Below are 17,894 nucleotides of genomic sequence, written 5' to 3' on the forward strand. Positions count from 1 at the left end.
ATATTCAGTTTTTTTTTCTCTTCATTTTATTAAATTCAAATTATACGACGGTGTGATACATCGACCGAATTATATAATGGATTTATTTGTAATTGCATTACATTATGAGCATTTCTTCCGTTACTTTCACTTTCTATGACTTTTTGGTATAATTCGACCGACTGTTTATCATTTCACCGAACCTTTCGGTGTGTAAATGTTACAATTGCTTAAGTAACCGGTGTTGTATCAATAACAGTTTTCGTTTCACAGGAAATATTTTTGCAGTCATCCAATTATGACATGGCAACTCTTTTGTGCTTCTGGTTCATTATTTTCTTTTATTTAATATCACCTTTCGATGTTCAATTCGATTCCCGCAGCAAGTGTAACTTCTGGAGAAAGTGCAAGCCGTATTCAAAATAAAGTTCGAAGTTTATTCGCTGCACCAAATGCATAATTATCGGTTAATTAAACACACAATTAATGCAATAAACAGCAAGTTTATTGCATGTTTCGTTGCTAGTTTTTGCTGCATGTTAAACGTTTGTTTGTTCAAACTTATAGCGACTGTTTCTTTCTCACTCTCTCGCCTAAACAAACACTTAGGACTTGAGTGTTTGGTGACGGTGTTATTATGCTATTATGTGCGTTGCATTACATTCGATGCACTTTTATATTCCGTCGCTTCGCAATAAATTGCAATCGAATTTTTACCAAAACAATTTACCATTTCAAAGTTTGTTTATGGCTTTTTTCTGTCGCTCTTTCCAAACATTCATAACACAGTTCCGCATTTCTCTATGTCCAATGTGTAATAGATTACACAAATTATATAAAAACTCTTTCGTATTGCATTGGAAGGTATCGACGGTTGGATTTGCTGTATTTGATGTAAGAAAGACAGTAGAGGTAATTATAGAAATTCATTCGGTTTTTACTGTACGTACTCGTTGAATATATATATAATATCTCGGATGTTATACTTATTGAACGAAAATTAAGGTGCTGCGATTTCTCTTCCGTCAAGACATAGATGAAAGATTTTGCAAGTTACTGCTGCTGCTGTTGTTGTTGTTGTTATTGTGCACATAATGGTATAGTTATGCATTGCCGGTTTATCGAATTTTAAACGAAAAACCAACAACCGTGCTAGATGTCATTGACTTTGATTTTGACGATTGTCTGTCTGTTCGACTGGTGAAAAGTTTTTTTTTATTTTTTTTTATTATTATGTCAATATTTACGTTGGGTTAATATTATGCATGCTTTTCGGTTCGCGTGGTGTGGTATATATTATGGATGCGGCTATCGAATCGGTAAATGTTGCACAACTCATATAATCGACAGCTAGTTACTGAATTTGAAAGATAAAGATTTTTTTAACGGTAAAATCACTCTTAAAGATTAGAAACAGTACCTAAAGATCGTAAGAGGTCGTACAAAATTGGTGTTACGGTTGTTCAGTGTTGTCAACAATTCGAAATCAGTAATAACTCGATACGAATGCACTTTCTTACATCTCTAAATTGGGAGTAGAACATACTATTGACCAAAAAGAAATGTATCCTTGTTGAGTTGTTAGTGATTTTTGACCATGACATTCTTCAAAAATTCCCGTGTAGCCATGACATCACATTTTTTCACAAAATGAATAAAAATGTACCAGACGACAAGACCTACATTTTTCTTAATTTGGCCAAAAAAGTGGCGTTATGGCTTCACGGTGAAAAATGTCTTGGCCAAAAATAAGTCACTAAGTTCGATGGTCTACTTTTACTCAATAGAAATCTCGTTATATTTTCGATCTCGTCCGGCACATTTACACATCAGTGCGAAGCCTATATATATCCAGCTCATACGAGCGCACCGACGACCAATATATTAAGAATTATGAGAAACCAATTTTAATTTAAAATTATGATTTCTCTGTGCCAATTTATAAATAACTCGATTCCATTTATCGTTTACTTGTTTGGAAGACGAAATATTTGTGCAAAATCTAAAGAAAATGTTTCTGTTTCAAGCGACAATCAGTCCTGATCTATATGAGTTTTCCTCGGTTTACTCAAATATTGGTAACCGATACAAAGACATTCCATGCTTATAGCACAACTAATTAGAGTTGTAGATTAAAAATAGATAAGTGAGAATTGCGTTCGAACCGAGTCATGTCAACGTAATTATTTACTTTTATCCTGTATTTTTAGGTGCTACAGCACTTAAACTATTCTGTCAAGAATATATTTATTCGCATTGCTGTCGAATCACATCCTCTGCAAATGTGATTAGAACCAAGTTGACCGCAACATACAATAGATCAATGTGATGACTCACTTAATGTGAAGACAAATATTTCAGTGGATTGATATTGACTTGACAGATTCTTGTTTTTTTGGTATAAGCATTGCCATAATTCGATTCAAACTGTTCTAAACGGCAGACGTATTGTCGCACAATCATCAAATCTGTTACTTCATTTGTTGTAGTACATAATCTTTTACTTCAATAGATTCAGCAAATATTTGCCTATATAAGGCATCATTTTTCAGAGCTCAGCGGTTCTGTTTGACATCGCTGTCGATAGCAGATGACAAGCCTTTTAACAAGTGAGGGGTTCTCTGAATAGAGTACGGACACTGGACAGTGTGTCATACAACTGTAAAACACTGTAAAAAAACCATTTCATACAAAATAGTATTCTATTTGACAGCTGTCATTAAAAGAACTTTTGCTTGAAGTGCCCTGGTGAAGGTGTTAAGGTAGCCCCGACTTCAACCCTCTGTACTGACAAATGTTTCCAATCTGATGTTCCCATGGTTTCTCCAAAATTATACCGAATGATAATTGTAAGCGCAGTTCATATAGAAGGTCGACCTGATCGTAAATTTGTGCAGAAGTACATAAAGTCGTTATTTTTATCGTCACAACCCAATACTGTGATTGCGTGCGTTCAATCACAAAAATTAAGCGAAAAAAATCTCGTTTTAATGAAGTACACCACAGAAAACTAAATTCGCTGAATTATACACCCAAGCATTAAAATATAATCTCATAAAATATGCTCTCTTGACGGAATTAAAACGGTGTATATAATGAATAAAAATTGTGACTCGACTAACATTTAAAGCTTGCAAAAGACCTCTGTTGAACACACACCGAAAATTGCAAAATTTTTGTAGTCTGTAAAGTCTGGTCAAAATTTCGTCATTTTATCTCTCTGTGCAACAATTTAAGGTTGTCTTTTAAAAATAAAACTGATGAAAAAAGCCAACGATTTAATTTATTTGTGTGAACATGGATAAATATCGTTTTAGTTCGGAGAGGTTTTTTTTTCACGTATAATGTTACATATTAACAGAGCATATACATTATTGTTGTGTACATGGTATATGTATATCGACCATTTATACACTACACAATATATATGATGTTGTATGTTCATTTTTGTAATATTTTGTTGAATAATTGTGTGCACACACACCGCCCGGTATAAATATTTTTTGTGTTTCACTTATATTTCACCTCACCCATGGCTAAATTTCGCAGTAGTGCTTGCCAATAGGTGAATGTTCATTATTTCAGTGGAGCGCGCTCTATAGCGTAATGAGAATTTATAATACGTACGCTAATATACACACGGAGAGAGAGACAGAGAGATATATTATACGCGCGGTTTATCAAAAAAACTATAATAAATGTCGTGAATAATCAATGGAATATGCATATGAGATTGTCAAATTTAGCAATTTCAAGTTTTGTATTAATGGTAATGTGAAAAGGAAATTGTTGCGCATTTTAAACAATTTTTTTTTCTTTTTTGTTAAATGTGTAATAATGTGAACAATCACGCTGTAAGTATAAATACAATATCTCTCTCTCTGAGTGTATTTACTATGCGGGAATTTAATTTACATGCAGATTAATATTTAAATTGATTTTTCGAGATGTATATTTTTCGAGTTGGTAAATAATTTCGATTTGAATAATTGCAAAACAATTGCATCACATAAAATTGTTCAATAATTTAGAATATTATGAGACTATCGATGTGATGACAGATTTATAGCTATATTTATTGCGCGAGTGCCAACGATAGATGGCTCAGCCGCGGTAGTTGTAACAAAATAGAAGGATTTACTTCGCACAATTATCACTCAAATAAATGACTTCATCTAAACAGTCGGTTAGACCAGAACAACGCAATTTATAAATGTATGTTTATTTCCACACCGACTGTTCCAATCAAACAGATAAAAAAAATGAAATGAATCAATTGCAAGTTTCCATTTCTGAATAAAATAGCGAATTGAATCGAAAACATTTTACCATATACGTCGCAGTCTATGGACCATTAACCAAATAAATAATGCAAATCAGAAACATTGATCGGAATGGGTTAATTATGCACTTACGCTCATTTGCACCGTTTTTAATCGCTTAATGAAAATCGAATTTTATTTTTTTTAATTTGTTCGTAAATTGATTGGAAAATTTCGTATTGAAATCATGGGTTGAGGTCTTGCCATTGCCAGAAGTTAAAGTAGTGTTAGCAGAACAATCATAGTATAGTGGCAGTTTGGTTCAAACTCTCGATACTCTCGATTGATTAAAGTTCGTCAATAATTTAATAAAATTTTGGAGGGGATTTATTCGATAAAAATTCCCAAAATTTTCTAAAAGTTTCCCACATTTTCTTTGATTTTTCCAATTTTTCCTCATTTTTTCAAAAATATTTTTGGGGAAAATTTAAAATAATTGACAAAATTAAGGAAAGCGTGGAAAAATTCATGAAAATATGAGAAAATGCGAAATGTTGAAAACTCTCGAAGTACTAGATTATCAAAATGCTGAAATTCCACGGAAGCCAAAGTAAACTTAACAGTAGCACGAGTACTATCACTACTTAACTCAACCACATACAAAAAATAATGCAATTCATTAATTCGCACCAGACACGCTTTGCATTCAATTACAAGTATCGAACTCCAGACAGTCGACAGTTCAAAAGCCAATCAAGCCATATAAATATAAATAAAACAATTATTTTTTTGTCCACTTGCATCACCGTTCATTTTTGTTATTGCCTTTTCTTATTAATAACAAAATCAGCAAGTTTGATATAAACATTTAAGATCGTTTACTATGTAGAATTGGATTGTCTGCATGTAATGGGACATAACACCAATAATTGATTAATTCTTATATGGTAATCAAATTCAATGTTTTCGAGATATTTCATAAATTATTGTAACACTTGCAGTGCTCCCACCTGCGCTACCACCTTTCTTTGTTTTCGATCGATGTGTATAATTCTGATGATGGTAACAGATGCTTTAGGTGAACACTTATGACAAGGAATAAAAAGCAGAAAGTCCAGTTTTCGTGTGGAGTTTCGAGGCGATGCCGAGGTTAACAATCACACGAAAACGTGATTTTTCATTTCCAGAGTTTTGTAATGTGTTTTTCATGCTGGGATTTCCCAAACCAATTCTCGTGTTTTCCCTAGTAATATAACAGGCCATTTTCGACCCTAGGGAAAACTAAATCATTTAAAAACAGTTTTCTTGACTCAAAGCTGAGACTGATGATAGTTATGTCAAGTGAAATGGTAGGCAATGAATCAATTAGTTCGATTGAAGCCATTTTCTCGATGTTCTAACACATCTGTTGATCATCATATTTTAATCGCATTCTTGTTCCCATTAATTCTATCTATGTCTATCTGAATGGTACACGGTAAGTTGGACCTCTGACCACTTGGTCACTTTTATTATTTGTAATGTCAACCTCGTGTAACATTAATTGAAAATCAATAGCTCTCTCAAAACCAACGTAAACATAGCTGGAAAATTCCGAAATTTCAAACCATTTGACGAATTATTGTACGCGCAGATATAATAACTTGTTACCAACTCGTTAGAAATTTGTATACATAAATGGTGATTTGACTCACTGACATTATTTTACAATTTTGAGTTAAACAAGAAAATTGCGTTCAAGAAATGGTAAATAGATTCGTACATTTTGACAGAATGACAGGATAATGAGAAAATGTTTTTTTTTTGCTGTTGATTATTTCTCTCATTTTCGTCTAACCATTTGATTTATTTGAAATGGATAGCAGCTAATTCCTGAAAAAATTTACCATTTTTTCAGATATGTAATCGCGATCGCATAATGCAAGTAATTTATATTTAATTGTGCTAATGATTTGAAAAACATACACAGCCACTCATGTGAAATTCAACAAATCGACCAAACCATTATCAGAAACCGAAAATCTTGGTTCAATTATTACAAAATGCTGGTACACCATACGAAAAGAAACATTTTGCTATATGAGAGTGCCGTATGGTATACGAAACGTATACACACATTATAATACCAAGCCATTTATCATTCGATTGGGTAAATTCTCTGTTGGTTTTAAATTCTTAAGTTTCGATTTTATAAATAAAATTTTTCGTTTATGCGATCGAATTCTGAAAATTCATGTGAAATTGCACAAAACGTTATTGCACACATAAGTTAATGGTATACACAAACAACATAACTTTTATGAATTTTTTTTTATAAATATCATATTCAGTCGGCGATAAGTGAAGGTGCCTCCGCGCAAAAATTTCTGAACACAAACGAAATAGAAGAGCAAAAAAAAAATTGTTCGATGTTTATGGACAGAAAATGATGATCTTTGGTTAATTTCTACATCAAAGTGATCAAAGTGTTTGTGCCTTAGATCTATACGGTTACAGAACGGTTATAATGTTTTACGTTATTTTGGTTTTGTAATTCAGTAAGTCTTTTAATTAGATTTCAGTGTTTCACATGCATCAGGTGATTTAGGATTTTTATGGCAATCATTTTATGCAAGTGCATGCGAATATCCACATTACCCATCACTCGATGGCTTTAGGAAATATAGTTGCTCATCGATTTGAATTCGATAGTTTGATTATACCGGTTATGATATCACGTCATATAGCAAACGTTAGCGTTCTTTTATACTTAAAAGGAATAGTCCGGTGGTAGACATGCCGCAACATACATTTTCTTGCGTAAATTGATTGAGATATTAATTGAAATGCTAAGCCATGTCAACTTTCTATTCTTCTCATGGATTTGTATGGGCCGATGCATTAAACAGTTGACTTTGACTGGATGTTGTAACTTTAGGTTGCTTAGAAGTTAGAAGGATCATGTGAAGACTAAGCCTAGATGTGAACATTTAAAAAGGTGAATTTGAATATGGATCACTTGACATTAGGGCGTATCGAATTTTTAGAATTTTAAGGGCCGCTAATTCTTAAATATTTTGTAAAAGAGTTCAGCTACTGTTATGGAATATTATGTGCACTTACTGGCCAAGGTTACCTCGACTCAGCAACACCGGTTACATTGTCTGCACTGGCTTCGTGGGCGACGTGGGTACACTTAAAAAGTCCATTCAAAAATGTTGAAAAAGTGGTTTCGGATGGATCGCCGACCGGGACAATGCCTAGTGTACTGGTAGTACTCGACCTCCTCTACAACCTCATGCCAAAAGCTAAAGTTAATAATTTGTCTCTCAGGAAATAAAAGTCAAAAACCAAAATGTCGAACTTTCGATGTTAGAAAACCTCGACAGACACACCTTTTGGACCATCGGTTTCTTTGGCAGTTTTGTACAGTTTTTAACGCTCTACATCCTGCTAGAACATTGTTTACTTTCCGAGTTATGACCATTTGAAAGTTAAAGTCGTCCGGGGGGACTTCTTCCCGGGCACCTTCGGATCCATCAACCATATGCCTGGACTTAGTTTTCAATGATCTACGTTTTCCGCACACAGGCTATCGCGACCCTTAAAATTCTCAAAATTCGATACGCCCTACTTGACATCCCATCCGGGAACTTGCATCTGGAAAACTTTTTCTCATTTTCTTACAATTTTTCCTGAATTATCACTCTTTTCCTCAGAATTTTCAGTATTTTCCCGAAAAATATAAAAAAAAATTGGAAAAAGTAAGAAAATGTTTTCCCAAAAATAGTCCACTACATCCACCTATGCAAGTATTCTGTCACTATCAATAACTTGTTACATGGATCTTAGTGTTGTAATCACTTCAGATTCTCGCTTTCATTCGTGGTCAATGATTGTGGTTGATCTTACTATTTCTCCCTATATTTTAAAGACACAAATTCCTCACTGCGATCTAATGTTTCCGAAAGCATTATCGATGTGAAAGGTATTTCATCGTTGAAATGGTTAACAAACAACCATTCATGTAACGTACACGTTATTGGCACATAAAATAACCAAAAATCATACGTTATACCAATCGTACATTTCACATGTTACATCAACTCCAAGCGAAAGAAAGTCAACGAGAAATTTTCAAAAATGAAAGATATTAATGAAAGGAATTAACCAACCCAATCGGAACAACAACAACAACAAAATTACGAAAACAAAAGTTGTAAAAGCTTTCTCGTATCGCCAGAAAAGAAGCCGGCCAATGAACTTTTTTTCTCTTCTTTCTTTCTTCACCGAAATTGTGTTTCACAAAAGATAAAAAAAAAATGAGATCCATAGCAGTATACCGATCAACTTGCTTCACATTTGTTGTTGTTGTGGTTGTTTCTCTCCGAAATATATTGATATTAATGCAGACACAAGACATTTTATATAAATGGTGTGATCAATGATCTCGAATTCACTCTACTACATCACGAATATATCACACAAAATGTTATACAAATCTGAAACATTAATATAGAATTATAAATTGATATTACTTGCTCCATTATATCCATGATATTCATGGCATACAGCAACAAATAACACTGTCGCTATCTTGTACAATTGTGCATTTATAAATCATATTTTATGTATATCGGTCGGACATGGTAGACAATTTTTTATGATGATGATGAAATTGATCTTCTATTCGTCAAGGTATTTAATTGAATGCGACGTGAGGTTTGTAAGTGACTAATGCGTTGGAGTATGGAGTTTAAATTACACATCGGTTCATTATCCATCGATGATCCTGCACATGTGAGGAATTCGGATTCAGAAGGAAAAATTTCGGTTTTCGACTTTTGTTGGAAATGAGCTAATTGGAGTTTGGAAATTGGAATTATGGGTTCTATCACAACGCAAAAAAAAACCCGAACCGATTGAACAGCTTTTTTTGTGTGTGCGCTTTCAATGGTGAAACATACTTTTTTCATTAACGAAATTTGTGTTGTATAATGGATATAAGTAAAAACACCATTTCAAACACCATTTTAGACAAACAGCATAGATTTGCAATGCGAGTTGTTGTATATATACATCAGAGAGAGATATATACTTACAACATGATTGGTATATTGTTAGTCCGTGTGTTGTGTGTACGATTATTATGGCCCGCTTTACAGAGTTATACTCTGTTGTGTTCCATTCAATTTATAAGTGGGAAGATTGCTTGATTGATATTGAAATCGAAATAAGAGTAATGTTTATTTGGAAAACGGAGTTTTTTTTTCGGTTGGTTTTGTGTATGAAATAATTATTAATGGCTCGTTATGTCATCGCATATTGGTAATTGTTTTAATTATGAAATGTTTCTGTTTCTTTTTATCGCTTTTTTTTGCTTGAGTGTGAGCCAAAAGATTGCTGAAATTTTTATTGAAAAATTAAGTTTTTTTTTTGCGTATGGATGCTGCATTAACACTGTTGGGTAAATTATATGTTTTTTTTTGTGGTCCTGAGCCCTCGGTGAAGATGTTGTATTCCATTCGGCTAAAGAGAAATTGTAATTTCGAAATAATTTTTAAGTTTGGAAGGTTGAAGACTCTAGAAGTAGTTTCAAAGGTTGTTGCAAAAAAGTCCTCAGGAAAATTTTCCCTTCACGATCTTTACAACTATTTCGGCAGGTCGAATTCGGTGCGAAAGTTGTTTCCTTTAACGAATTTTTCATCTTCTTTAGGCAGAGTTACAGTTCTCCAAGGGTCACTAACTCGTGCAATTGACTATATAGTCTCCCTATCTGTGACTAAATAGTCTCCTTGTCTATGACTATATCGTCTCCTTGCCTGTGAGTGAATATATCGTCTCCTTGCCTGTGAGTGAATGTCTCCTTGCCTGTAACTATATTGTCTCTGAGTATTCCTTTAACACGTTGCCGGTTATTGTGGCTTGTCAACTTCAGGCACGCCGGGAAGTGCTAAGGGAGTCAAGGAATACCTCCAAATAAATTTCTAAAAATCAAAAATTTGACTTTTGATTTTTAGAAATTTATTTAGAGGTATTCCTCGACCGCCTTAGCACTTCCCGGCGTGCCTAAAGTGCCTGCTCGAGCATTATCCCCTACTTAAAAAATAATTGGTTCATTGATTTGACCTACTATCCGTAGAGTGTTTGCTGTTAGTACTGAGGTTTAAGATTCAGTTTAAGAGGTTTGTTGTAAAGAGATCCATTAAAACAATCAACATGACAATGTGTTACACATTTGTGTTCAATAAAATCACCGGTTTATTGGCAAATATGTATGAACATTGACGCAGAAATTGCAATTTATTTATTGCAAATTGATTTATTAAAACTGATGAAGAAAAACAAAAAAAATTTATCTTTTATGCAATGACACTCGAACCAAACACCAAACTGCACACATAAATGTTTATTAATATCTGAACCAATAGACTGTGTGCTGATTGGAAAGCTCGCCGATTGTAAATTGTGAATTTAATAGTAAACCACTTCAACAGTTAGTTTTGCCACACGGTGCACACGGGCGATGTGAAATGCTTATGCACTCACCTTTATGAGCGTATCACTTACCAAACTTTGCTCTTTGTACACTTTTTCATTTACGTACACAAAAATGTTCGTTCGTTCGTTCGAATTCAATTTATTATTATAAATGTACAGCGCGCGGGTTATTTTCATGGGTTTAACGATTTTCTGCTATTGAATGCAAGTGACTGCAATGCATATACGCGATTTTGCGTAATCTCACAATGCATTATGCATTTTTCATACGAACACAAAGAAAAAACTTACATTTCACGATCGACAGCAAATTTTTAGTCGAATTGCAACACTTTAAGAGTTCTCGAATTTAATAACAGAAAAAAAAATGAATTAAAATTTTAACTTTTGCAATCAATTTCGTGTCAATTGGCTGTTTATTAACCGAGATTCCTTTTCCATCTAATTTCAGAACACACCTTAGACTAGAATCGCTGGAAGATGCTGTGGTATTAGATAATCCTGCCGAAGATTTATTGCAAGACAAAAGAGGATGTCCTGCCTATGTGTCACCGGAAATACTGAAGGCGAACACAACGTATTCGGGAAAAGCTGCTGATATGTGGTCGCTCGGTGTTATACTATACACAATGCTAATAGGAAGGTGAGTTGAATAAAATGATTTGCTTGTATCTGTCGGACACTTTATGGGTTGGAGTGATAGACACTCAATGAGAATTTATCAGAAAATCGAAAGATAGTCTGGTCTGGGGATAGTCAGTTGTTTTGAGCTTGAGTATAGGAAAAGGGAGGTCGTAACTACTTCAAATTTACCTATGATCCCTTAATAAAAAAATCTTCCATCTGAAGACCAAGACCATCAGGTACTGGTACTGCCACTCCTCCTAAAACTCCTTAAAATCCTATAGCTTTAAAAGTCATTCTAAAACATCAGAAAAATCTGTAAACTCCTAGAATGAAGCTCTAGATTTTTTCTTACAACGCAGAGGTCTTCCTCTTTACTCCTTGCGTACTAGAATTTCATTTTGAAGTTCTCTCTCAATTACAAACGTTATTCAGACTTCCTCACTCGAAAACTTATTTGAAACATTTCCGACACCAAACCAGGATCTCCTAAAATCCTCCCTAAATCTGGCATCACCAATCAAAAAAATCCTAAGATCCTCCGTAAATCAAGCCTCCTAAATTACTTAAATAGGAAGCATTCAAAACAGTGACTGTCCTGCAGGTAATTTAGTCTTAATAGACCAGGAAATGGCTCGTAACTTTTCGTCTTCCGGAAACAACAACACTTTTGCCTTTTTTAAGCATCAAAATTTGACCATAAAAATGTGTGTTTGTAATAGAAACGAATTTGGAGAACAGGTGGTTTCAGCAACAAATTTTCGTTGCTATTAATTTGATAAATGTCCGAACCACCGGTTGTCATCGTATCGATCTTCCATTAATCAAAACTGCGTTCCCACACTGCAAAGTTGTTCCTTTATTTCGGAACAAATTATTTTGACACATTATGGAGGGCCCCATCAACTAGCCGAAATGCAACCCGCGCAACATTGTATTCAATAGTAAACTTTTCACAATTCGAATTTATGCTGCGTTTCGTTATAACCAAAAACCAAAAAAAAAAAATTTCTTTCTTCGATTTCGTTGCAACATTGCACCTGCTACTTTTTTATATAATCGTCTGATCAGATATGCGTTCTGTTTTCGGGGCTACAACATATCGTTTGGATTGTCTTTACGAAACACAAATTATTCTTTTCGAGTCCGAATATATTAAGGTTAAGACTGAAAAAACTCAAGGGAATCAACAGCATATGGCAAATACGTTACTAAAAATGTAAAGAAAAAAAAAATAAAAATTTTACGACAGTACTTATCCTTGCGGCAGAAAGATGCATCATTCGTTCGTTCGCTTTTTTTTTGGTGCACGTAATTTATACCTTCTTTCCAATTCCACATTCAAAGTGAATGTTTGTTACGAACAGATATAGGGGCTCTAGGTTATCAAAGTCGTTTAATAGAGATCGTGAATGTGAAACAGGCGTTTCATGTTATTAAGAAGACAAAGATATAAAGTGGTGGAGAATATTATACACCTATATCATCCAGTGTGCTGTGTATGCCGATGGGTTCTGACTGACTAATATCAAAAAAGTGTAGGCAAACGAAAAGAAAATATTTTTGTATTCTGCGATGTCGTTACCAACGCACAAGAGCAGATGGATTTTTGATTCTGAATAAATAAGTGTTTTGTGCAAATGTCAAGATGTATTGAACATTTGCCGGAAAACATTTTCATTGCCAACAAAGAATGGCCATAGGATTCTGTTGAATTTAAAAATTTTTCAAGTTGTTTGTCTTTGTGTACACAAAGTAGTCGGTGGGACAATTAACAGGATAAGCGAATACACGCAGGATGCAAAAGAAGCAAGATGTTGGTTATTATTGATGCAGCAGAGTTAAACGGAGTCTGAAGAATATGGGGATGAAACAAAGGACATATAGACCAATTGAAGTATGAAATCTGCTTCTTGTTCGTATTGTACAATTGGACTTTTTTTCATTTGATTAGTTCTTGTAACCCTTGCAGCTTGATATATGTTGTTTATCACACAAAATCGGTCAAATTAGTCTACGTTTTATGGGTTTGAATGTTTCGTGTAATGTCTTAATGGCCTTTTGCACATACGTTCTGTTTATATGCAAACGTTGCTTAAAATACTTCAGTCCCATTAAATGCATAAACGCAGAGAGACGTCATTATAAGTACCAAGTGGTCCAAATCTAAATTTTGTTTTATTTTTTGTGATTATTTTGTTTTTCGTTTTGCTGGCTATTGGTCGGTGCACGTTGCACCTGCCACGCTTCAACACAAACCACAATAAATAAAAAGAAAAAAAAAATCTTCAAAATTAAGAGCAAAGATTATCGTGTGTATAATCAAGAGCGAAATGTAGCAACAGTTTGCGTAAGAAATGAACTTCTTTTTCGTCTGAGTATTTTTTTGGCGAAAAATATTTTTCCCTGATATCAGCGGTCGGCAGCACGGAATAGTAGGTTACATTGGATTCTGTGAAGGTGATTCATTACATGAGGTAATAAGCAAATTCACAAGTTTGTTGATGAGCAATCAGCTTCGGTAACTGTTTCGCCTTCGCCTCGGATATACAAACTCTACACCTGCAGCCGTAGCAAGTTGTTCAAAAACACAAGGTTAAACAGCGAGTATCACAAAGTCGTTTCCGAAGTACTGTAGCGAGTAGCAGCATCCAATGTATTCTGGAATTACTACCTGCCCAATGCGAAAGTTGATTTGATGAAAAAAATGAACCGAAAGTCATCATGAAAAGGATCATTTTCGCAGGGAGCCAACTGCTATGTAATGGTCCACTTTCGCATGGGGCAGGTAGTAAGATATTTTAGAGGAACGAAAAGTTAGTCAGGTTATTTTAGTCAGTCTCACCTGAAACTGGTGTACACATACAAATATTGTCTGCTTTGCGCCGGTTTTGGGTTCAACACCTTTGAGTATTACGGAATCCACGATGATGATTTGTCATTTCTAGACACCTACTTGCTAAGAACTGGGAGGTCCCAGTAGAAGGAGAAGGGTTTTGGGCGAATAAAGACCTAGCTCTGGGTTTCTGCAATGTAGAACCTTTCCCAAAGTCATTATATATAGTCAAACAATTGCATTTCAATAATCGTAAACTAATCGATTCAAAAATTAATTCTTTCCAGATATCCATTCAATGATTCCGAGCACGCATCACTATTTGCCAAAATATCGCGCGGTCAGTTCGTCATTCCGGAATGTTTGACATCGAAGGCCCGATGTATAATCCGATCGCTGCTCCGGCGAGATCCCGACGAACGAATCACCTCCGAAGACGTATTCCTGCATCCCTGGATGACCCGTGATGAAAACAATGATTTTCTGAAATCATCAAGTGATCAATGTGTTCCTGATTTGAATTTCGATAACGCATCGTAGTTTATTTCTGTCGTTTTTTTTTGTGTTTTGTAAAATATTTTCCGTTCTTTCTTTACCCTCTTCCGTTGGAATTATTGTTTAAAAGAACAATTTTTTTTTTCTTCTGGTCTTTCCTTCCTTTTTTCGTTACAGAAATGGGAAAGCGTAATTTATTTAAAAAGAAAAAGCTTGTTTGATGGACAAATGGTTAAATTTAATTAATTTATTGTTTCAATGAAAGCGTATAAATGGTGGAAGTGAGAACATAATTTTATGAATTTTTTTGGTCATTCATTGAAATAATTTTTTTTTCGCTTTGTGATTTAAATTTGACCAAAAAAAAAATGTTTTCTTTTTGGATGGCAATTCACATTATTTTGTATACTCTATTGCCTTCAATATTTTTTTTCTTCGATTAATCAGACATCAAAAATACATTTAAACAGCAAAAGCTATTACTGTGGACGTTCTTTCATTTCATCTCAACATGGCAGATATAACAAGAACTATAAAAAACCGTAACAGACGCGAATAATCCCACAAAGTCCATAAACACATTCGTTCCGATCTATCGAATTAATTAGAAAAATCCGTAGACCAAACTAAATTTCAAAGATAAATTGAAAAAGGGAACCTCTGGCTGGAAACACTAGCGAGCACATTTGGGCCTACCCAAGGCGACCAACATTTTTTCTCACAAAGCGGTAATTTTTGATGATTATTTTGTTCGCAGCATAGAAAAATCTGAAAACGTTCAATAGAAAGCTAAAATTTACCGAAGTTTATTTTTGAGAATTTTAATTTTGAGAGATCCGAAAAATAATCAAAAGAAAATCCGAAAAGATTTCCGAAAAATTCCTTAAAAATTAAGAACTTTTCGGACTGGTTCCGAATTTATCGGAAATCTGTTCGGATTTTTTTGTATTTCCAGAATCCAGCATCGAGGAAAAGGTCGTTCGTCACTACAGTAATTCCGGAAATTCTGAAAAACTTACAAAAAATTCCGAAAAACATTTTCCGAATTTTTTCTGGAATTATTCGGAAAATTTTCCGAATTTTTAGAATTGACATTCGCAATAATAAGACCTGACCTAAATTTGATTGCTTATAAGGTTACCGATTTTATTTCCAAATCATCCTCCAATAGGACCTCTAAATTGTGTTTCATACAAAAAATATTTAAATAGCAGAATAGTGTGGGAGATGGTACAACTACATACAGACAAAACCGATTGTAATTAAAAGTAAAAATTTGAAATTAATTTTAAAATTGAAACAAAAACACTTTACGTTTATTATATCGAGAATGGTCATAAATCCTTGAAATTCATTTTTTGTTTTTGTTTTTTTGTAATTAATTAGACTTCCTAAGTGCTTTTAATTTCTTAGTTAATATTCATTATATTTGTTGACTAGTTGATAAAAGAGAGAAACTTAAACTTTAAAATTTAATTAATTTTTTTTGTAATTTGGCATAAAATTTTAGTTTTGTGATATTTCGCGTAAATTTTTGCCCACACTTCGTTAGAAAGAGAAGAGAAAATTTAATTATTTTTTTAAAATAAAACTTACACGGTTAGGATTGCTCTTTTGCAGCAACTATACTTATAAAATATAGAATTATGTGTGTACATTGTATGTACCATTCACAATAATATTTCGTTGATGAGTCCCATTTTCATGCTCAGTCAACTGCCATATTTTGTTTTTACTTTAAATTGTTTTGTTTTTTTTTAACAAAAATAATTTGCAATAATTTATTCAACTTTCTGTTCGTGAATGTACCATTCAATTTCAACGAAGAAAATATTTTGAACCAGAAATTGTGTACCGACAAAAAAAAACTGTTAAAAATTATGTTAAAAACGTTAACCATTTTAAGTGTCGCGTCGATTTTTTTTTAATTATAATTTTCTTCCTATTAAAATTATTATTATTTTACCTAATTACGACTATTACGATGTAAGCCAATTAATTTTGTATCTACAATTTAGATTTATTAACGTCACATTAAAAAGAAAATGTTAGCAAAAGGAAAGGAATTTTAATTTTATTTATTCAAATCAATAAACACAAAAAAATCACTCGGAGAAAATCACATTCAATGAAGAATTTTAATTTTTAGATAGATGTCTGAGAGACAAACTAAAAATCAGTTGATTCGAAAAGCTTTGATACTTACAAAAAATACAAGGGGTGTGAATGCACGAAGGGCCAAATATTTCCAAGATAAATACCGGGCCAGCGGAAGCTGTTACTCTGATCTTACCAATAAACATTTTTTCTCCTCACAAATAGTTCACCTCACCGGTAATCGGTAATCGCATACAAAACAACCGAAAGACCGAATTTTGTAAAGCACAAGTACAGTCGGATATCGTGAGTTCTCGGAAAGCTTACATCATTCAAAAGTGTGTCTCCCTTTCATTTCACAAAATGCGCATTAGACTGCATTCATCGTCTGGTCTTCATTCCTATAATCTAGGCTTACGGGCCTTAAAAGAGAAACATAAATGGTGTAACTCTGTGCTTGAGAAAGATGAAAGTGCGGCTGGTAATAGAAACAATGTGAAATTTCCGAAATTTCTACTTTACCGAACATTCAAGCCTTTTGTTAGCAAGTTCAAGGCCACATCCTACAAATCGAGTCAAACTTAAATTAAAATCTCTCCGAAATTGAAATGGTTTCATCTTGTTTAAACTTTGGAAGTGGAGGCGCAGAGAAACAAAAAGAAACAAAACAAAAAAAAAATTGAACGAATAGCAGTAACAAAGAATTGTGTAAATATTTAACTTTATATTCAAAACCTAAACACCTAAAACAATAGAAATTAATTGGAATGATAGAAATTTCTACAATTTTTTTAATTTTATTTTTTAGAATTTATATTTCTTTTTATTATTGAACATTTATCTTTATATTTATATAGAATTTAGAAAGAGAAACAGCAAAAAAAAATAAATTGTAATAAAGAAAATAAAACCGCAAACATGTGTCAAAGAAATAAAAGAAAACTCGTTTTTTCGTTCATTTCGCTTCATATCGAAAGACAACGCACTCAAAAACCTTCAGAAGAACCGGATGCTTGCAAAGTAATGAACATCTTCAAGGATAAATTGTATGTAAGTAACAATCGGAAATCTGATTCCTTATTTGGTTCTCTGCTATGAAGACTTCTCAAAGTTCAAAGAAG

General features: G+C 33.6%; 1 protein-coding gene across 4 annotated transcripts in view; it reads left to right on the forward strand.

Moving 5' to 3' along the window:
• LOC119085146 (tribbles homolog 2-like) overlaps positions 1–17,431 on the forward strand; it is a 56,815-nt gene extending 39,384 nt beyond the window's left edge. For all 4 annotated transcript variants that reach the window (XM_037195425.1, XM_037195424.1, XM_037195428.1 and 1 more), the window contains 2 exons: positions 11,173–11,364; positions 14,469–17,431. In XM_037195425.1, the coding sequence (XP_037051320.1) occupies positions 11,173–11,364; positions 14,469–14,721 (445 nt within the window). In that variant the 3' untranslated portion in view covers positions 14,722–17,431. The remainder of the gene's footprint in view (positions 1–11,172; positions 11,365–14,468) is intronic.
• The last annotated feature ends 463 nt before the right edge of the window (positions 17,432–17,894 follow it).

This window comes from Bradysia coprophila, unplaced genomic scaffold (genome assembly GCF_014529535.1).
Source record: "Bradysia coprophila strain Holo2 unplaced genomic scaffold, BU_Bcop_v1 contig_94, whole genome shotgun sequence".
Lineage (NCBI taxonomy): Eukaryota > Metazoa > Arthropoda > Insecta > Diptera > Sciaridae > Bradysia > Bradysia coprophila.